General features: G+C 34.7%; 1 protein-coding gene across 2 annotated transcripts in view; it reads left to right on the top strand.

Moving 5' to 3' along the window:
- LOC136035000 (protein jim lovell-like) overlaps nucleotides 1–4,155 on the top strand; it is a 54,700-nt gene extending 50,545 nt beyond the window's left edge. For both annotated transcript variants that reach the window (XM_065716571.1, XM_065716570.1), the window contains exon 8: nucleotides 1,963–4,155. In XM_065716571.1, coding sequence (XP_065572643.1) covers nucleotides 1,963–2,145 — 183 coding nt within the window. In that variant the 3' untranslated portion in view covers nucleotides 2,146–4,155. The remainder of the gene's footprint in view (nucleotides 1–1,962) is intronic.
- The last annotated feature ends 18,424 nt before the right edge of the window (nucleotides 4,156–22,579 follow it).

Genomic DNA, 22,579 nt, shown 5'->3' with positions numbered 1-22,579 from the left:
GTGGATAGCTTCACTAGTAATTAAGGTAGTTGCAGTTCCGGGGTAAAAAGTAGAATAACCTAGGTTCTGCTTGTTTTCTTGTTATTAAAATTGAGTTTCTTTTAATCTTAATTTGTCTCTCTGCCATATTTGAGAGTTGGGGGGGGGGGGGTTGAGAAAACATGCGAAATATACGCAAAAACTAATGAATAATAAAAAACGAAGTTGTATAAATATCACCACAAGTATAGTTTATAAATAATACAATTTACAATCTTGTACCAGATTTGCTTAAACCGTGATGATAATGTAAGTATTAAACTAATACAGTCTGAAGAATAAAATTTAACTGGTAAGAATACGTGAAATAAAAGGAAGCTAGAAATGAGTTTGGAGGAGTAAAAAGATAAATCTTAAACCTAAGATTAGGATACTAAAAGCAAAGGTCGTGATAGGCACCAAGTATTGTTCTGAAATGTGGATATTTCGAAAAGCCGAAAAGAATATTGATCAAACAAACAAAAAGAAAATAAAAGAATAAGCATATGCAAATAATAAGAAAAATGCAAATGTCAGAGACCATTCATAATTTGTCTTAAATAAATAATTAATTAAGTCCTTCGATAATTAAGTCCAGATAAATGTTTTCAGATCTCGAAGAAAACGATGAAAAATAAAACTGAGATTCAGAAAAAAATTACGGTGATAAGATAATGTTTATTTAGACGAAACATGCACGTTTTCATGCACATAGCGCACACATACACGCAACATCCTATACCCCCCACAAGGTCCTATAAACGAGAAAGCATGAGAATAAAAAGGATAATGAAAGGGGGTTAACGAGGGAAAGCCTGTTAGATGTTTATCTTTGGAAATGTCTATTGGTATTTAAGGTATTCCTTTGAGTGACTATGTCTTCAATAGCAAGCATTATGAAAATATGGTTCGGCCTTACTATCCAAGGTCGTCCTTGAATAAAGTTGAGATAGTTAGGCCATGTTTTACGGATGAACAAGTTATCAAAAATGGTGATTTTAGAAAAAAAAATCCAGTTGGGACCGAATGCAAACGCAACTTCTTCGAAGGGGACGAAAAGAGGTTATAAGAAAAGATTAAAGGAAGTAGAAACTTCGTGACAGGGATTAAAGGACGAAGCTTTGAATAGAGGGTGAGGTAGGATGAGCTCGCGCAATTATGTTCGCCAAGGGAGGATTGGTGTTGAATGAATTATTAGTAGCAGTAGCAGATATGTGCCTGAGGTGAGCAGAAACTTGAGTGAGAAAACTTGATCTATTATAATTTTTTTTTGAAAAGGAGAAGAATTACAAAGAAATGATGCTACTATCATAACGCACATCGAAAAAATAAATAATTCTGAAGCATTCCATTGACATCTCAAGATGGCTTAGAAGTGTGTAATTATGATGAATCTGGTGCAAAAAAATTAGTTTGTGATAACTACCTTATAGGGATACTAAAAAAAAGCAGGAAGATTATGCAGAGCTCACATAGATGCATATTGATCCTCCTTAGAGGGGTAGGGATTGGAGGATCATCTCCAGAAGTGGTAAGAGACGTGAAGAAGGCCGTACGCTTAAAATGTTTTAGGTTAGTCTTTCTGCTCAGTCTTTGGGACAGTTCTTTATGTCATATACCCATTCTATGCAGATTTGGGCTACGAAATGGGCTATTTAATAAGAGGTTGGGCTTTTTAATGGGCTTTTTAAGGTTGTATCTTTGTAAATTTCTAAATATCTTCAAATACCCCATGCAATTTGCTCTGTGTGTTTATTTTTCACCCTCCAGAAATTCTTTATTTACACAGGGTTGTCTGAATACCTGGCTAAGTCTCTATGTGTCTGTTTTACAAAATTTAAGGATTTGGGTAATCCATGAAAAGGTATTTCGTGTCAAAAAAGGGAAAATTCACAAAAAATAGATGGAGATTAAAACTAAAAAAATTTCTTTCTTCTTTTTTAGCTACACCGAATGAAAACAGTTCAACCCGATGACGTGAATCCTGACCCACGCCAGGCTCATAAAAATCTTAACGATAACGGAAATGATTCAGGACAAAGCAACGAAGAGAGCTCAAATGATGAATGTGATGTAGACCCTAGAATTCCAGTTCCAGTGGAGAACGCACCTCTTGCTGTGAAGTAAATTCCCATTTGTGGAGTGCTTAAGTATTATCTAACCGGCCAGTTTATTTAGTGAAGTTTGGTAAAATGAAGTGACTTACTTATTTTTATAGAAATTGCCCGTATTAAGTGTTATTTCAGCTGGGTTCAGATGATTTTCAAATGCCGGTGTAGATTGCCAGGGTTGTATCTTGGATTTTGGCTGATACGACCAAATGATGAAAACGCAGAATAAGTCATCCCTTTGTTTTTACATATTAGCAGTTGCTTAAGCTTGCTTCGGATATTCGTTTGAGCCCAGCTTTTCTTATCATTCCATTTTAGTTTATGTTGAATTATGTATATAATTGTGTCTGATAAGCAGCCGTGATTGGTCAGACATATGTTGTAGCGTTGCACTGTTTTCTATTATAGCGTTGGGGGGGGGGGTAATTTTTGATTTTGTACTTCGAGTGGATGATTCTCATGGGATTGTTTCTATACTGATTTCAAATTAGTCTACATTGTTTCGATTATTATTGGTTTTTGTGAAATAATTTTTTAGCTTTTGTCGAGAGATGTAGATTTTTGCGTTTGAAATTTTTTGTTTTACACCAGAACTTTCACCTGGAAAAACTTCAAAAATCAATATGAGAAAGCTGTTGGGGTAAAAAGATATTCAGGTATATTTTATAATTTAGTCTCAAAAATCCTGGGGACCTGTGCCCCCTATATCCCTCCCCCATCTTGCCTAGATTTTTGAAAATACTTTTTTGAGGAGTATTTTCATTTAAAATGGCATGTTTTGGTATTTTCATTGAAACTAAATACTTTTATGATTTAGTATTATAAAATAGATAAAATATAGTAAATAAAATATTTATAATTTAGTATCAAAGATCAAGAAGACCTGTGCCCAGCTAGATTTTTTGTCCCCCTTCTCCCGCCGATATTTTGGAAAATAGGCGTATTTTCATTCAAGAATGGCATTTTTTGCTATTTTCATTGAAAAAATCAAAAATAATATACGACTTATTCTACAATACAAAAATTTATATGTTTTGTATATAAATATAAATTACCATTATGACTGGGTCGGAGAAACTATCCTAGCAGTTTGTTTTTAATAAAAAAAAACAGGTTTCTGAAAGAAAACTTGAGAAAACTGTTATGCCAAATTATGAGCGATGGATTAATTCTGAAAACGTTCAAACTCAGAATTCTGAAAACCGGAAATCCTGCAAATAGCGTAAAAACAGCGTATAATAACAGCGTATAACAGCGAATAATTTTTGAAACAGCGTAAAATTTGGTGAGAATCATCCACTCATTAGAGTCAACAGAAGCATTGTTTCCCAATAATTATTACCTAGGTACGCGTGAAATACGTTGTAACTTTTGAAACGTCAATGCTAACAATGATTTAAACGCTAATAGTATTGTGACGTTAATTTCCGTCCGTTTGTTGAGCTTCAGTACGTGAAGAAATTGCACTTAATATTAAGATTGATTGACAATTCGCCGCCCTAAATCAGAACAACTCTTATAAACACTAAAAGAAGCTATATATTAAGTATTTAGTTAACTTATAGTACGTTTTGTTTTAAACTGTAACAAATGAAATAAGAAATGTCCAGCGACTTTTAGATATTACCAAGTGGCATAGGACAGCTAATGAACATATAACGATTGATTTATGCTCCCTTCCTATCGCTCTTATTTGGCTGAATTTATATTCATCTAAATTAAGGAAAAATACCCTGAAGGAGGGTATTATTATTAGGGTGAATGGAAATTCACCCTAAATTAAAGCACTGTGTATGCTGAAAACGAGTTGACGTTTGATAAAAAATGTACAAAAATAATTAAGATTTATAAATAATTTTATAAATTAAAAAGATATAAAAGAGAATGTTGTAAAACTAGTTTTATAACAATATAAAAATAATAATTAAACAGTATAATAAATAATTAAGAAACCAAGAAACAAGGGAGATTTTCAGTAAATAAATAATTTCTCAGACCGCACTGGCTAATCATGATAAAAAATAAAATAGCAAAGAAAGGAAGAAACAAGGACAATAAACAGCCTGTGAAAAAGTTGAAAAATTATGTAAATATTTCGGCCAAGACCTCCGCTTAACCGTCCTCAGTGCAGATTTGGTTTTGGTTCTGCACTGAGGACGGTTAAGCGGAGGTCTTGGCCGAAATATTTTCATAATTTTTCAACTTTTTCACTGGCTGTTTATTGTCCTCGTTTCTTCCTTTCTTTGCTATTTTATGTTTTATGGTGATTTTCAGCCATTCGAAAAAAAACCTAAAGCGAAAAGACAAAGCAGATATTCCCCCCCCAAAAAAAAACAACAACTAAGAAACAAGAAAAAAAACTAAAAGCAAGACCCCCCCCCCCCAAAAAAAAAAAATCAAGAAATAATTAAAAAATAATTAAGAAACCAAGAAAAAAAAAATGTTATTTTCAAGAGAAACAAGGGTGATGCCATTTACAATACATAATATACATTTTTTTTTTTTTTTTTTTTTTTTTTTTTTTTTTTTTTTTTTTTTTTTTTTTTTTTTTTTTTATTATTATATACAGTGAAAAGAACCTGTTTATACAAAAATATTAGTAAAAGTTCTGATATTTTGGTCTCACATTCTGAAGCCTACAGGGAAAAATAAACCAAAAAAGATGGTTGATTTTTACTAAGGTTTATTTTATCTTGATATTTACGATGAAAGTTCAAACTTGCGTTGGACATATAATGCAAAATTTAATTGCTGATTTTGCAAAAATGTTTACTCATCACATATTACAAAATAATAATTATGAAACGATTATAATATGTATTTTTTATGTATATGTGTATAATTATATAGTGTAATAATTGCAATATTTAATCAGAAAACAATAACTTATTATCTATCACAAAACGATTATTTACTAGTTATTACAAAACGAAATTTTAAATAGTTTTGTGGTTTGCGCCTATAATTTTTTTTTATAATCACTTTTATCCAAAATCAATAGAAAAGACACTAAAATTTGCACAAAAAAAAATACTGCTGAATATTCTTAAAATATCAAATGTGAAGAGTGAAGAATGTGAAGAGTTCTTAATATTAAAGATACGTACACAATGATTAAGATAAATTATATATAAAAAAAAATTAAAAAAATTAATAAAAAGTGTGCTGATTTAGAAAACAGATTAAACAAAAACTTGAATGTAAAGAAGTTTGAATGTCTAATTTCTAACAAAGATACTTCCGGATATTAAATGTCTAAATTGTCGTGTGCGATTGGAATATATGCTCCTTTTAACTCCAAATTTAGAAAAAATGAAGAGACGCTGTATGATTTTCCAAACTAGTTTGAAAAAAGTGTTTCAAAATATGGATCTAAAGAAACCAGATTGTATTGTTTCTAAAGAAGCTACATTTGGGTAGCGCAATTCTATATTGCACAATAAATAATAATTGGTAACCTGTAATTGGTTATCGTTACCAATCATTGAACGATTGGGGTATATGATCCCTAAAAATAAAATAAATAGAATAAAAGTGTACTGATTTCGGACGGCTGAATTTGTTTTAATATCTGAATGTCTCATTCCAATTATCCAAAATACATTCCATATGTTGTATTAAACTCAGCTGTAGTAGTACCATTTTTTGTGTTTTCGATTTAGGTGTTTTCATTTTTGTGTGTGTGTGTTTTTAACGGTGTTTATGTTTTCATTTTAGTTTCTAGTCCTGACTCTTTCAATTTTTTTTACATTCCACTGAAAAAGGCTTTAGTGTGTGCATTAAGCTTATGCCTAGGTTCAGTATGTTCTGGGAAAATTTGTTCTGAAAATGTGTTATTGTTCCAAGTTTAAAGTGTTCAGTACTAGACTTAATTCTGTTCTAGATCTTAGATTTATTTAGAATGTATGTCCTAAAGTTTCATAAACGTGTTCTGTTAAAACAGGAATTATAGAATTCTTCGTTATTCCTGAATAGTTTTAAATGCTGACTTTTATTTATTTTATTCATATTCCTTTTTAGTTGTAGGCTATATACTTTTTTTTCATCATTTTTATCTATAGTCGAAATTTTGAGAGTTTAAAGGTTTTCTTCAAAGAGTATGGGTGAATTACAAGAGTGAAAACTAGCGCTACTATCAGTGAAAAAACAACAACCATTAACGCCCTCTAGCCTGTGGTGACAATTGGCATTTTTCAAGCTTTGTAATTGTTTTTTGTAGTACGAGATCAGAATCCTATTACTGCACAAATTTCTTCAACTAAACAAAGTAAATTAGTTATTCTTATTATTACACTGAAAAAATGCCAAGCGTCGCCAAGCGCTATGGGGTTGAGGGTGATGATTTTTCGACACTAGCACCAGTTCCCACTGTTGCAAGTTACTCATACTCTGATTCTTATTTCAGTTTTTTCTTTCGCTGAATAATCATGTTACCTGGAAAGAATCGTCGAATTTAGATTTATTGTACGTATACACAAAAAAGAAGCCAGTAGTTTTCATATATGTTTAAAACTAAATGGTTTACAGTATTTGAAATCGAAATCTAAAAAAAAATTGGTAGTCCTGAAAAAAACTTAAAAACCCATGCCTACAAATTTTCTTAGTCAACTAAAAAGTGGCCATTTTTAGACGTCTTTCAAGTTGTTTTTATGCAAATCAAAATATATATACAAATTTTAGTTTTATATCCCGGATGTTTTGCTATTGTTTGGTTGTTTTCTGAAGGAACATAGGCCAGAACCTTTTGCCTTCTAAAAAGTTAATGAAGACTACAATATTACTGAAAACCAATATAAATGAAAATTTCTGAAACCTGCTTAAAGTGGTATGTTCGTATTAAAAGTTCTTTGTAATCCTAGATTTTCATATTTTTTATTTGAGCCCACCAATGAAATATTTATGTTTTAAATATCATTTTAATTATATTACTATAATTATAATTATTGTAATACTGTATTATAATTATAGTTATACATCATGATATTTTATAATTACATAACTATGATTATAATTATAGAATAATTCAGTAGTTATTACATTAAAAAAAAATTATAATGAAAACTTTTTTGTTTTCAAATTGTAGTTTGGTTGCATTGCTAAAGACCAGTTTACTAGTGCTGTATCGGGAAAGGGTATTAAATTTTACAATAAGAATTTATCTTTGCTAATTCGAGCCTTTTTTACTTTTTTACAAAAGACAAAAAAGTTTTATATTATATTCAAAATTTACAAGTTTATTGCTTTAAAAGTACCAATTTTTGTAGTTGCTGGGCATTAAAGAAAAGAAAGTCTATTTAAGTTTGTATTATTTGGTTTTTATTTGAGTTATTCCCTTTTATTTGATTCCTTATTCGGCCAGTATGTATAAGCGTGATATATTGTTCTGTTAAATAGCAATTTCTGTCATAAATAGGATAACTCTGTTGGTTTTATCTCATTTCTTTCTTTTATTTCCATTTTCTTATTTTTTCGTCTTTCCACTTTAATATTCAGAATATTTTCAGGCATAATTTTGTTTTAGCAGTGTTCCAAAACTATAGTCGAACCAATTGTCAATATTAACAAATTGTATTATATCGAAATGTATTAACTCCGTTATCTTGCTTTTAGGGAAAATTATTTAAAATACCACGGCCGTATCCGAGGGGAGGTGGCCCTTTTGAACCCACCCTGTAATCTTTGTCTGACTCGTACAAAAATAGCAAAATGCAAGCAAATTTTATTGCGTTTCGCAACGTTTTTCCCCTCCTCCCCCCCTCCCACCTAAAAAACATTCTGGATACAACCATGTAAAATAGCTAGAGTCACAAAATTGCCGATATGGAGGTGTTTAAAAAATATATGTACTGGTGAATTTCGTGAGCATTTATGGAAAATGTGTATTTCTGTTTTAAACCAAGTTCTGATAGAACCCAGTAAATTTCATCCCTTGTAAACGACCAACTGAGGTTCTATATGGATTTTGGCTCGTATATATGACTAAAAGGGAAATTCGTGAGTCTTTCTAAAATATTTTTAAAAATTGGAAAAGTTCGAGGACATTTGAAAAATAGACGGCTTTAATATCCTATCAAGAAAGAATAATTTATATCCTTATATTATGTCCTTATAATTTAAATCCTAGAAAGAATAATAGATAAATTATAAACAGATTATATTTAATGAAATTAAGTATGTAGCTTCTTAGTTTAAAATTAATTGTTTCAACAACAGCTTTCCTCCTCTCGTTTTTGCCTCTATTTCTACCTTCTCTTTTCTAACTATGTTTAACTTATCTCATTTTTCTATCTTCTCTACTTTTCTACCTTCTTTCATTATCATCCCAATTTTATTTTGTTCTTTTTTTTGCTCTATCTTTTTGATTTTGATTACTTATTTAAACCTTAGTACTTTTTCTTTTGTTAAACCGTGGTATAGCAAAAAAAAGCGTCCATTTTTTCTATGGTCTTGTTTTATTCTGCGATTTCTATTTTAGAAGTTCAAGGGTAGAGTCTGATTTTAGGGCAGAGTATAGATTTTGTCTTATCAATGTTGATGTTCAACACAGCTTGCTCTGCTTTATCGCTTACGATGTCAAGGAGCTCTTGGAGCCACTCAGTCGCGCTTTCCAGAAATGTCACGTTTTTATTTAAAACGAAAGGGTGTTGAAAACTGATCATGAACATTTTTTTGTGTGTAAAAAGTGAAAGTAACCAACTATAAAAAGAAAAGTTAAAAAAAGAGAAAAGTAATTACTTTCATCTTTTTCCTTGGTAATATTGATAATTTGTCTTGGTAATTTCCTCTTTTTCCTTGGCAATTTCCCTTTTTCCTTGGTAATTTCCTTGGTAATAAATTATGCTCTAATTTGATCAGTTTATATATGTGATCTGTTTTCATAAGGATTCATTATCTCTAGAACCACTAAATAACTCTGCCTTTTAAATCCTGATTGCTTTTTAAACCTGTACGAAGCCAGCAAATAGAATGAAAAGCTTTGAGTCATAACACTCTTTTGCAAGTACCCTGTTTGTTTCTCTGTTTAATAGTTAGCAATTAACAATTCTCTGTTTAACAATTACCAATTTAGCTATTAAAAATATAACAATTTTTTTACTTAGTGGTTAATATTTAACTTAGCTGCTAAGGGGAAGAGGACGGCTCCTACTTGCTTTGGCTGTGTAATGGTTAAATTCGAAGACATTCATGATGAAATTTTGCGACACTTGGATTTTTCGTTATTAATTATACATTGAGTGCAAGAAAAATGTAATATTTGCAATTATTTTTCACATTTTATTAATCAAAAAAATAGAAAATGCGCCTCAGTTAAATTAACGTTCTAATAAAAATATAGTTCAGATCTCAATGTCCGAAAATGCGAACGCTACTCTTTTCGGAATTTTAAGTTCAGAATGTGAGTTTAGAGAATAGTTTGAGTATATAATTATATTAATACTTTAAGTTGTCTCTATCCAGTAATAATTCTAAGTAATAGTTAACATACCATATAATTTGCATCAACGCCATCTCTTAAGTTTGCACTAAGAAGAAAAAATAGTGTCATATAAATAAGATGAAATATTGTTTCAGAAACTGCTCAATGCGGGCTCTCCGGAATTAAGCTTGTCTTTATCTGGGGTAGAAAATTGTCATTATAGTATTACACAATTACTGGCAAGTATTTTCCTTTTTAATTTAAGGCCTTTCTATGAAAGGCGTCGGAATCTCTCCTTGAGAGAGAGGTCTCGAGACCTCTCTTGAGACTTCTTCGTTATCTTCTGTTACTTTGCGTAGGGAGGGGATTAGTATTTTAATTCAAGAGCACAATTTTTGCCCTTGTTTGCCATAGTTGAAAAATAGGCTATAAGAGGTGCCTTAGATTTTTTCTGTACCTTCTTGTAGTCGGACGCCTTGTTGCAGACATGCCACTGCTATATTTGTTTCCATGTATGTTTCTTGGATAGTGCATTTAGATGTTGTACATTGTTGTAAGATGCAATTGTAACTTTTTGCCATAAGGTAGAATATTTGTACTGTCAGAAACCTTAAAAATAATGATATAATGGTTTAAGTTGTTGAGAAAAGAAAATAATCTGAAGTTCAACCCTCCCCTGTTGGTAATATTAGTTTGTGTTATCTTTCAAGAGGGTATAAGGGGGCTGAATTCTAAATTTAGAGACAAACACAGAGACGTAACAACAATTGGTGGTCTCGGAGACCTTTTGTGGCACAGACAGTTTTCAAACAGATATTGGGTTCTCTCAGATTAGATATACCCTCGTGTGTTCAGCTTGTAGATCTGCCCATATATTTTAAATTGAAATTCCCTTTTTTTACCACCCGTGAATGTTTATTATTTTGTAGATTAAATTCAGTGAAATTAAGACATCATTTGCTTCTTAGTTTAAAAACTATTTGCTTCAATATCCCCCCCCCCGTCTCTTCTTTCAAACTCTTTTTCTCCCTTCTTCTGTTTCTAACTATTTTTTCCTTTTCTCATTTTTCTCTCGTCTCTACTTATCTTCTTTTCCACCTCGTTATCACCCCTTTTCTTTTTGTTTTCTTTATTGTTCTATTTTTTTTTAATTTAGGGCTTTTTGATATTACCTAGTTAAAACTTGTTAGCTCTTTTCGTTTTGATAAACAAGCTGGCCTTCAACCTAATTATATAGATTGGTTAAAAACAAAAAATAATTCTTGTTTTAATTGTCTTAACAGAACCAACTGTTAAAAAGTGATCAGAGCTTTTGTATTTCCTTATGTATTTGTGTATAGAAAGTTTTGGCACGTTTGTGTATCGAGTTTGTGACTTCGGTGTCTCAAAGTAAATCATTTATTTTAAAATTTATTTGCGTCATTTAAACTTGTAAAAAAAAGTGAATATAAAAACAAAATTAACCAGCGTAGCTCAAGAACGGCTCATTCCGAAAAAAAACTTAGTTAGAGGCTTTTCACTTTTATATATTGCATTATATTTAAAATTATAATATCATAAAATTAACCCAAAAATGTCAAACTTGTTCTAGAATTAAGGATTGTTTCTAGCACCGTGGGTGGCTATTGGATTGTTTTGAATCCCGCGATTTGCATATTCAAGCTAAAATTAAAGAAGACCCTTTTTAGTAATTGGGCGTAGGGACGTAAAATCGTAAAGGGGCTTCTTCCCAGCACGGATAATTTTTGGCATGTACAAAAAACTAATGTCATCTACATTCTTACATGCCCAAAACTATTTATAGTATTTTAGTAAAGTTAAGCTTAAATTTCGCAAGTTTTTGGTAATTTCGAAGTCTTGTACTTACCCTTGGTTCACATTGATGCATTTTTGCGCAAAAACAGCTGTTTTAGCGTGGTCCACCAGATTTCCTCCGTTTTTTTTGCTGCAGGTTTATGCGTCTTAACGGTTCAAGGCTGTGTTGAATTTTTTCCACTGAGCCGTTGGGAAACGCGTCTGTTATTTTCTCTTGATTTTTTTTTTTTTTTTTTTTTTTTTTTTTTTTTTTTTTTTTTTTTTTTTTTTTTTTTTTTTTTTTTTTTTTTTTTTTTTTAGATCCACACAATGAAAATAATTAAAAAACTAATCATATATATCAGGACGTGATGGTATTAAGGACATGACGGTCATTCAAAAAAACTTTTCTTTTTCATCAGGCCTGAGAGGACATTTTCAGGGAAATGAACATAGATAATAAACGCAGTTAGGCTAGTACAGGACTAGCCCTCCGAATATTTTTCTTGGCTTCTAGCGCTTGATTTAGCTTATTCCCATGACTATCTTGTTCAAATACTTTAAGATAGTTTTCGCTCTTCAACAGCTGTAATTAACCGTTTCTGTGTGAACATTTCTGCGATTTTCTAGCATTCGTTATCCGTTAGTCGTCTTACGTTAACGTAAAGTCTTCCTAGTATGAATAGTTTTTGGGACATATGAATGATAAACTAATGCCATCTACATTGCTATTTACCCAAACACTACTCAAAGTATGTTCTGTAAATCAAGGCTAAATTTCGAAAGTGCCTGATAATTACGAAGTCTTTTACTTAGTGCCTTTATTGTGATTAATTATGTAATTCTGTGTTGTAAATAGTCACACTCCATTTTATTTGCCGAATATAGTTGAGAAATACTATTTTTGTACTGGTGGTGGTGTAATAAAAATTAAGTACACGCTGTTAAGAGTGCTTTTTGTTAGCTAGAAAAAAGAAAAGAAGAAAGCTGAATAAAGTCTATAGAGGTCAGTGTTGAAACATTTCTTAGCTAATTTTCAAGTGTTATTTTTACTGAAATAATTGTATGTTTGTCCACTAAACTGACTGAAAAAACATTCAACTAATAGCAGTAGTCATGGCTGTAGCAGTAGGATTGGGCTAGTAAAGATTGAACTACAGCCCATAGTAACCAAAAATTAAAAACCCGTTCTTGAAAAAATATCTAGTGAGAAAAGGTTGTCGTTTAAAGGTGCTTTAGAAATGATAACTATTACAAAGATATATATTAATTAAAGCAAAAAATAATTCTCGAGGATTTTGAAAAAGAGCTTGAAACTCCTCAAAAATGGCGGCGGATTTAAGAGCACCATGGGTATCATCAATGATTGCATCGTGAATCACCTTAAGGTTACTCCTATCGTATCGGATCCCTAATAATTGGAATCACCGTAGGATGGGAACACCTAAGGAGAAGGCTTTGAGCCCCGCATCTTGGAAAAAAAGGAAATAGTTTTTTTTTCTTGTTATGGCACTTGGTATTAACCAAGTGACACATAGCAATCGCAAATTCTGTCGGTTGGTCTGTCTGTTCCGGCTTTGCTAGTTTTGGCACTTCCAGATAAGCTAGTTCGGTGAAATTTGGCAGGCGTATCAGGGACCAGACCAGATTAAATAGAAATAGTCGTTTCACCGATTCGACCATCTGGTGGGGGGGGGGGGGGAGAGTGGGGGGACGGTTAATTCGGAAATATTAGAAAAAAAGGTATTTTTAACTTACGAGTGGATGATCGGATCTTAATGAAATTTGATATTTAGAAGGATATCGTGTCTCAGAGCTGTTATTTTAAATCCCAATTGGATCTGGTGACACTGGGGGGAGTTGGAAAGGGAAACCTAAAATCTTGGAAAACGCTTAGAGTGGAGGGATCGGGATGAAACTTTGTGGGAGAAATAAGCACAAGTCTTAGATACGTGATTGACGTAACTGGAACGTATCCGCTCTCTTTTGGGGAGTTGGGGGGGAGGGTTAATTCTGAAAAATTAGAAAAAAATGAAGTATTTTTAACTTACGAAGGAGTGATCGGATCTTAATGAAATTTCATATTTAGAAGGAACTCGTAACTCAGATCTCTATTTTAAATCCCGATCGATCCAGTGTCATTGGGGGGAGTTGGGGCGGCGGAAACAGGAAATCTTGGAAAAGGCTTAGAATGGAGGGATCAGGATGAAATGTGGTGGAAAGAATAATCACTAGTCCAATATACGTGGCTGACATAATCGGACTGGATCCGCTTTTTTGGGGGGAGCCTGAGGGGGGGGGGGATAATTCGGAAAAATTGAGAAAAGGTGAGGTATTTGTAACTTACGAACAGGTGATCAGATCTTAATGAAATTTGATATTTAGAAGGATCTTGTGCTTCAGAGCTCTTGTTCTAAATCCCGACCAGTTCCGATGTCACTGGGGGGAGTTGGAGGGGAAACCAGAAGTCTTGAAAAACATGAAAATCGAGGTATCTTTATCTTACGAATGGGTGATCGGATCTTAAGGAAACTTGATATATAGAAAGATTTTATGTCTCAGATGCTCCATTTTCAATTTGAATCGGATCTGGGGACATAGGGGGTCGGAGGGAGGAAACAGAAATCCTGGAAACTGGAAATCTTGGAAAACGCTTAGAGTGGAGAGATCGGGATGAAACTTAATGGGAAGAATAGTAACAAGTTCTATATACGTGATTGAAATAATTGGAACGGATCCGCTCTCTTTGGGGGATTTGGGGGGGGGCGTTAATTCAGAAAAATTGAGGTATTTTTAACTTAAGAACGGGTGACCGGAACTTAATTAAATTTGAAATTTAGAGGAACTCATGTCTCAGAGCTCTTATTTTAAATCTGGACCAGATCTTGTTATATTGGGGGGAGTTGGGGGGGGGGAAACCGGAAATCTTGGAAAACGCTTAGAGTTGAGAGATCGGGATGAAACCTGGTGGGAAAAATAAGCACAAGTCCTAGATACGTAACTGACGTAACCGGAATGGACCCACTCTCTTTGGAAGAGTTAGGGGGGTCCACTGCTTTGGCGATTTTGGTGCTTCTGGACGTCTAGGACGATAAAAATTTGTAGGCACGTTAGGGACCTGCACAAATTGACTTGATAAAGTCGTTTCCCCCGATTTGACCATCTGGGGGGCTGAAGGGAGAGGAAAAATTAGAAAGAATGAGGTATTTTTAACTTACGAATGGGTGATCCAATTCTAAGAAATTTTTATATTTAGAGGAACCTCGTGTCTCAGGGCTCTTATATCAAATCCCGACATTTATTAAGCCTCTGATTTTCCTTTTAAATGAATCCATTGATTCTTAGAATTTTGTTAGAGCTCATGCCATATGAGCTCTTGGCTCTTCAGGCCTCGTCACAAGTGCCATATGAGCTCTTAGCTCTTGTTTTTATGGCACTTGGTATTTACCGAGTGACATATAGCGATCGCAATTTCTTTCGGTGTGTCTGTCCCGGTTTTGCTAGTTTGAGCACGTTCAGATAGGCTAGGACGATTAAATTTGGCAGGCGTACCAGAGACCACCCCAGATTAAATTAGAAACAGTCATTCCCCCGATTCGACCATCTGAGGGGGGGTGACGGCTAATTCAAAAAATTAGAAAAAATGAGGTATTTTTGACTTACGAATGGGTGATCAGATCTTAATGATATTTGATATTTAGAAGGGTATCGTGTCTCAGAGCTCTTATTTAAATCCTGACCAGATCCGGTGACACTGGGAGGAGTTGGAGGGGGGAGTCTAAAATCTTAGAAAACGCTTAGAGTGGAGAGATCGAGATGAAACTTGGTGGGAAGAATGAGCACAAGCCATAAATACGTGATTGACCTAACCGGACCGAATCCGCTCTCTTTAGGGGAGTTGGGGGAGGAGGGAGGACCTAATTCGGTAATTCGGAAAATTAAAAAAAAATGAGGTATTCTAACTTACGAACGGGTGATTGGATCCTAATAAAATATGATATTCAGAACGACCTCGTGTCTCAGAGCTTTTGTTTTACATCCTGAATGGATCTGGTGACATTTGGGGGGAGTTGGAAGAGGAGATCGGAAATCTTGGAAAACGCTTAGAGTGGAGAGATCGTGATGATACCTGGTTGGAAGAATAAGCACAAGTCCTAGATACATGATTAACATAACCAGACCGGACTGGCTCTCTTTGGGGGGGGGGGCGTTCATTTGGAAAAATTAGAATAAATGAGGTAGTTTTAACTTGCGAACAAGTTATAAGATCTTAATGAAATTTAATATTTAGAAGGACATCGTGTCTCAGAAAGCTTTTATTTTAAATCCAAACCAGACCCGGTGACATTGGGGGGGAGTTTGAGGGGAAAACTGGAAATCTCGGAAAACGCTTAGAGTGCAGAGATCGGGATGAAACTTGGTGGAAAGAATAAGCACATGTCCTAGATACGTTACTGACATATCCGGACCGGATCCGCTCTTTTTGGAGGAGTTGGGGGGCTCTGCTAGTTTTGGCACTTCCAGATAAGCTAGGACGATGAAGGTTGGCAGGCGGATCAGGGACCAGACTAGATTAAATTAGAAATAGTCTCTTCCCCGATTCGACCATCGGGGGGGGGGGGGGGGGTAGCGAGCGAACAAGAAAATTGAGAAGAATTTTATTAACCAAGGATTGTTCTTCTTAAGTATGGCTTGTGGTCTAGGGGTATGATTCTCGCTTATAGTGCGAGAGGTGTCAAGTTCGAATGTTTTGTTTACCACCCCAATTTTTACATGAAGAAGATCCGAAACTAGATACGTGATCCATATAACGATCGCTGAAAGTTGGCAGGCGTATCAGGAACCCGATCAGATTATATTAGAAATAGTCGTTTCTCCGATTCAACCATCAGGGGAAGTACGGTTAATTCGGAAAAATTAGAAAAGATGAGGTATTTTAACTTACGAACGGGTTATTGTATCTTAATAAAATTTGATATTTAGAAGGACCTCGTGTCTCAGAGCTCTTATTTTAAATCCCGACTGGATCCAGTGACATTGGGGTAGTTGGAGGGGGAAACTGGAAATCTTGGAAAACACTTAGAGTGGAGAAGATAGTAATGAAACTTAGTGGGAAGAAGCTCCTGGCTCTTCCGACCTCGTCACAAGTGCCATATGAGCTCTTGTTGCCATTGGTGCCATTGTTCTCGACTTTTGTTTTAATGGGAACCACTCACACCAGCTTTAATATAATCAAGCCGCGATTTTGCTATCTTTTTTCGATTATGTTGATAGAAGAGCGTTAGCAAAGGTCTTATCCTTATATGGTATACCAGAAAAATACATTAAAGTGATTTGTGCTATGTACGAGAATAGTACAGCTGCGGTTAAAGTAGGAAATGAGATTAGCAACTGGTTTTGTATTAAATCAGGAGTTAAGCAGGATTGTGTTCTATCCCCCTTTATATGGATTAAATATAAAAAAAACAAGTTTTTTTTAGCTGAAAGTAAGGAGCGTCATTAAAACTTAAAACGAACAGAAATTACTTCGTATATGAAAGGGGCTGCTTCCTCATCAACGCCCCGCTTTTTATGCTAAAGTTTGACTCTTTTTCTCAACTCTTCTTTTTAAAACAGTAAAAAGCTTTAGCGTAAAGAGCGGGGTGTTGATGAGGAAGTAGCCCCTTTCATATACGAAGTAATTTCTGTTCGTTTTAAGTTTTAATGACGCTCTTTACTTTCAGCTAAAAAAAACTTGTTTTTTATTATTTAATTTCTGAACGTTTTTGAATCAATGCATGTTTTGATTTTGGCTCTCCGCAGAGGAATAATTAACACGAAATTTGCAAGTTTATTTTTTTTGGCTAAATGGCTTTCTCATAGCTTTGAAAGAATGATTTTGAGAAAAAAAGGAACGGTGGAGGAAGCCTAGTTGCCCTGCGATTTTTTGGTTACTTAAAAAGGCAACTAGAACTTTAAATCTTTTACGAATGTTTTTATTAGTAAAAGATAAACGTAACTTATAAATTAGCTTACGTAACGCACTTTTGTAATCTCATGTTTTTATTACATATATGAGGGGTTCACCCCCTCGTCAGTACCTCGCTCTTTACACTAAAGACTAAATTTTGTCTCAATTCATTAAGAATGACCCCTTAATCACAAAAGCCGTAGAATAAATAGTCGAAATCACTAAAAATACTTTAGCGTAAAAAGCGAGGTATTAGGAGGAGGTGAGCCCCTCATATGCGTAATAATTTCTGTTCGTTATAAGTTTTAATGCTGCTCCTTACTTCCAGTTGAAAAGACTTTTCATATTTATTTTTTCATTTTTTTTTAATGCTAGAAAATCCTGCGCTCCCTTCATGAAAATTTTCTTCCCCCATGACAAATTCCTCGATGGAAAGTTCCCCCAACTTATCCCACTCTTGTCAACCCCTCCCCCAACCGAAAATCCCCCTGAAAACGTCTGTTCACTTCCCAATAACCATTACTATATGTAAGCACCGGTCAAAGTTTGTAACTTGTAGCCCCTCCCACGGGTCCCCAAAGACATAGTTATAAGGTTTTTCGACTACGCTGAATAAAATGGCTATCTCAGAATTTTGATCCGTTGACTTTAGGAAAATAATTAGCGTGGGAGGGGGCCTAGGTGCCCTTCAATTTTTTCGTCACTTAAAAAGGGCACTAAAACTTTTCATTTCCGTTAGAATGAGCCCTCTCGCAAGATTCCAGGACCACTGGGTCGATACGATCACCCCTGGTGAAAAAAAACAAACAAAAAAAACAAACAAACAAATAAACACGCATCCGTGATGTGCCTTCTGGCAAAATATACAAAATTCCATATTTTTGTAGATAGGAGCTTGAAACTTCTATAATAGGATTCTCTGATACGCTGAATCTGATGGTGTAATTTTCTTTAAGATTCTATGGCTTTTAGGGGGTGTTTCCCCCTATTTTCTAAAATAAGGCAAATTTTCTCGGGGTCGTAACTTTTGATGGGTAAGACTAAACATGATGAAACTTATATATTTAAAATCAGCATTAAAATGCGATTCTTTTGATGTAGCTATTGGTATCAAAACTCCATTTTTTAGAGTTTTGGTTACTATTGAGCCGGGTCGCTCCTTACTACAGCTCGTTACCACGAACTGTTTGATCATTTTGATGGAATTCGTCTTAAGCAGCACAGGAAAGGCGATTGGAGACCAAGGAATCAAATGGGGAGGAAAAACCCTCCTGGACTTAGATTAAGCTGATAATTTAAGCATATTAGATGAAAGTGTGAACAAAATGAATGAATTTTTAGAGGTTTTGCGTGTTCATGGTGCTAAAATAGGCTTGAAGATTAATGTTAAGAAGACTAAGTCACTAAGGCTGGGAATAAGTGAAGATGAAAAGCTGATATTGGGTAACGAAAAGATTGATCAGGTTGGGAGCTTCACTTACCTTGGTAGTATTATTAGTAAAGATGGTGGGAGCTGTGAAGATGTTAAAAGCAGAATAGCTAAGGCTCAGGGTGTTTTTTCACAGTTAAAAAAGTTTGGAAGAATAGAAAGATAAGTCTGCAAACCAAGATTAGAATATTGGAAGCTACAGTGATGATAGTGGTCAAATATGGCTCTGAAGCATGGGCGCTCCAAAAAGCAGATGAAAATTTACTAGATGTTTTCCAGAGAAATTGCCTACGGATTGTTCTGCGTACCCGGCCGACTGACCGTATTTCAAACAGTAGGTTGTATGAAAAATGTGGTTCAATCCCGCTTTCTAGGGCTATAATGAAAGAAAGGCTGAAATGGCTAGGCCACGTTCTGCGGATAAAGGATGACAGATTGCCGAAGATTGTCCTTTTTGGCCGACCGTCTGGGGCTACAAGGAAAGCAGGTCGTCCTTGTCTGGGTTCGGAGGATGTCATAAACAAAGATTTAAAGGAAATGGGAACTTCCTGGGAGGGTGTAAAGAGGGAGGCCTTGAATAGATTAGGTTGGAGGAGGAGCGTGCGTAGCTGTGTTGGCCTCAGGTGGCTTGGTGCTGCAGTGAGTTATTATTAGTAGTAGTAGTAACCTGGTTATCAATAAAGTGTAAATAATTTTTAAACTAATTTAGGAAAACAGTCTTCCTTTTCTCCTTCTGTCTCTCTCTTTTTTTTTTCTTTTTTTTTGTGTTTGTGCTGTTGCATTGGTGATTTCTCTTTTCATGATATATAGACAATTGACAATAGCAAGTATTTTACTTACCAATGGCCCTTTAAAAATCTGGACCGATTATTTAAAGCGAATTCACATCAACAACGCCCTTGTTTTTTGAGGCATTCAAAAAAAAAATACTTCCTTTTCCATTCCCATTACCTTTGTGCTAGAACCATCCTAAAACTATTGGGGAAATGAATACAATGAGAGGAGAGTCTCCGATCCCTCAGCAACCAACTGCGCACCCCATCCTATGTTCATTTTATCGACAAAAACAAGAATCTCAATTTTTTTGCCTTATTAGCTAAAAACTTGTGTCTGTTAGTGTTTGAACCATGGAGATCCCAATGCTCAACAAAGAACTGAAAATGAATTTTTCTTCCACCCTAAATGGGGCTTAAAAAGTTCCAAACGTGTATTTTTAGGTTGGAGTCTACGCTTCCCCCTATGTGTCTTAAAACAATGGGCCCGAAAATAGCTTAACATTTTTTTTTGCGAATCGGCTTGAAACTTTCAAGGACTAATGCCTTGGCTAAGAGTACCACAGATTTTGTTTGAAGGGGGGACGGGTTTTTAATTTTCTGAAAATGCTAAAAAATGTATAGTCTCTGATCAGCTTTAAGCTTGCACCCATAAGTCCCCAAGCCAAGAAACACACTCTTTCCTAAAATATTGGACTCAAAATTTTGCCAATCGGCAAAATTTTGCCGAAATTTTGCCAATCGACTTGAAGCTTCTATGGATTTTTGCCTCGGCCAAGATTACCGCCTATTTTTGATCGAAATGTAGGTGGCTCTGAAAATGGCCAAATCCCGGTCTGTCTCTGGTCAATTTCCAACTTTCAGCCATATGTCCCCAGGCCAAAAGGAATCTAGTAAAAAAAATGGTCGGAAGTTATGGTGTCGCAAAAAATAGAACCAGAAAGTTTTTTTAGTCAGAAATTAAATAAAAAAAACAAGTTTTTTCTACTGAAAGTAAGGATCAACTTCAAACTTAAAACAAACTGAAATTATTCAGTATATGAGGGGGGCTGCCCCTGGCTCAGCCTGTCTCTTTACGCTAAAATATGACTTTTGTCGCAATTTCTTAAGAAAGACTGCTCAAACATAAGGGCCATTGAATCCGAATGAGAAGTATCGAAGAACTTTAAACTTTAGCATAAAAGGTTGAGGCAGGGGCAGGCTTCCTCATATACGGAATAATTTACGTTTGTTTTAAGTTTTAATATTGTCCCTTACTTTCAGTTCAAAACACTTGTTTTTTTTGTTGTAATTTGATATCTTCATGGATGAGGGGTTATATACGTGTGCTAATTGGTCTATCTTTCATTAGTTTGGAGTACCTTAAGATAGGGAATTTTGTCTTCATGCAAGTGGTTACAAGAATTTGTCGTGACCAAAAATAGTCCAAAATCTGTTTAACGACCACCCAGGGAAATAAAAAATCGGACGAAGGGGTGGGAAATTACATTACCTGCTGTTTCCCCTGTTTGGTGATGCAACCAAACAGGTCACATTTCCCCTTGAATTCAGAAAAAATAAGCAATCAAATTAGTACCGTACAATAATGCCCCAAAAGCCTACCCCCCCACCCAAAAACAAGAAAAATTATCAAAAGAAAGCACCATGATTTCATACAAAAAATATGTCATCAGTTCCTCTTTGAAGAAAATATTCTTGGGACATACATTTTTTAAAAAGATTCAAGGGATTGGCAACTACAGCGTTTAATGGTGTGCTGTAATCAATCAGACTGTAAATCATGCGTAACCCTGATTGTATTCAGACATCACACGTCCACTGGATACTACTACAGTGTCTCAGTGGTGGCACACTGGTGGCACATAAACCACTGGTGGCACATACTGTGAAAAAAATGGGTAAAAAAAAACATTGAAGATTCTCCATAACCACTGGTGGCAGATACTACAAACAAAATAGGTAAAAAACCATTGAAAATTCTCCAAAACCACTGATGGCACATACTGCGAAAAAAATAGGTAAAAAAAAACATTGAAGATTCTCCAAAACCACTGGTGGCTTATACAGCTAAAAAATAATGGGTAAAAAAAAATGACAAAGATCCTCGAAAACGATTAATGGCACATGCAGCGTTGACAATTACTTAAGTTTTTGCTGGGTCTTTTTCACAGGACAGTTAGCAAGCCTGTGCTCCAACCTTATGGCAACCTGTCGTCCAATGGACTTTGTCCTTTGGAAACAAAGGACGTGTGAGAGTACAGTATCAAATCAGATGGGACGGTAAAATTCTCTTAGATTTAAATTATGCACATAATTTGCGTGTCTTTGGTAAAAGCATAAGCGAAATGCATGAATTTTTATGGTTTGGTGGGACGAAGATGTGAGACTAGGTTTAAAAATCTAAAAAAACTCAAGTTTACGGGAAAATTGGTCATGAGAATAAGCCTAGGGACAGTATTACTAAAGACGATGGATGCAGTAAAGATGTAAAAAGTAGATTATCTAAGTTACAGTTTGCTTTTCTCAAAGAAGAAACAAGTTTGGAGGAATGGGAAAATGGGTCTAAGTTTAGGGGTTTGGAGGCAACAGCAATGTCAGTGGCCAGGTATGACTCTGAAACGTGGTGACTTTGTAAGGTTGATGAAGATGTGCAATTTTTTTCAAGAGGATTTGTCTAAAAATTTTTTTTTTAGGAAAGTACTCGTTGGACTGCAAACAGTAAGCTATATGAGAATATGGTTCTATCGCACTTCTAAGGCTATAACAAAAAAAGATTAAGATAGTTAGGCCATGATTTAGGGATGAAGGACGATATTGTCCAAAAATCTTGCTTCTGGGTGGCAGATGACCACCCATCTGCAGAGAATCAGGTTACCCCCAAATAGACAAAGAGAAGATTTCAAGGAAATTTGGACCTCAGAAGTTGGATCAAAGAACGAAGTTCTGAACAGAGTGGGAAGGAATGGTTCACAGCTCTGTTGACTTTAATTGGCTTGGTACTGCAATGAGTCGATACTAGAAGTAATTCACTGTGTAAACCTTGATATCACACACCTTTGTACTGTGTGGACATTATCATGTCACATT

The sequence above is a fragment of the Artemia franciscana genome, chromosome 13 (genome assembly GCF_032884065.1).
Source record: "Artemia franciscana chromosome 13, ASM3288406v1, whole genome shotgun sequence".
In the NCBI taxonomy this organism is placed as follows: domain Eukaryota; kingdom Metazoa; phylum Arthropoda; class Branchiopoda; order Anostraca; family Artemiidae; genus Artemia; species Artemia franciscana.
Note: the sequence above shows the minus strand (reverse complement) of the source record. Positions and strands in the feature narration are given on the sequence as shown.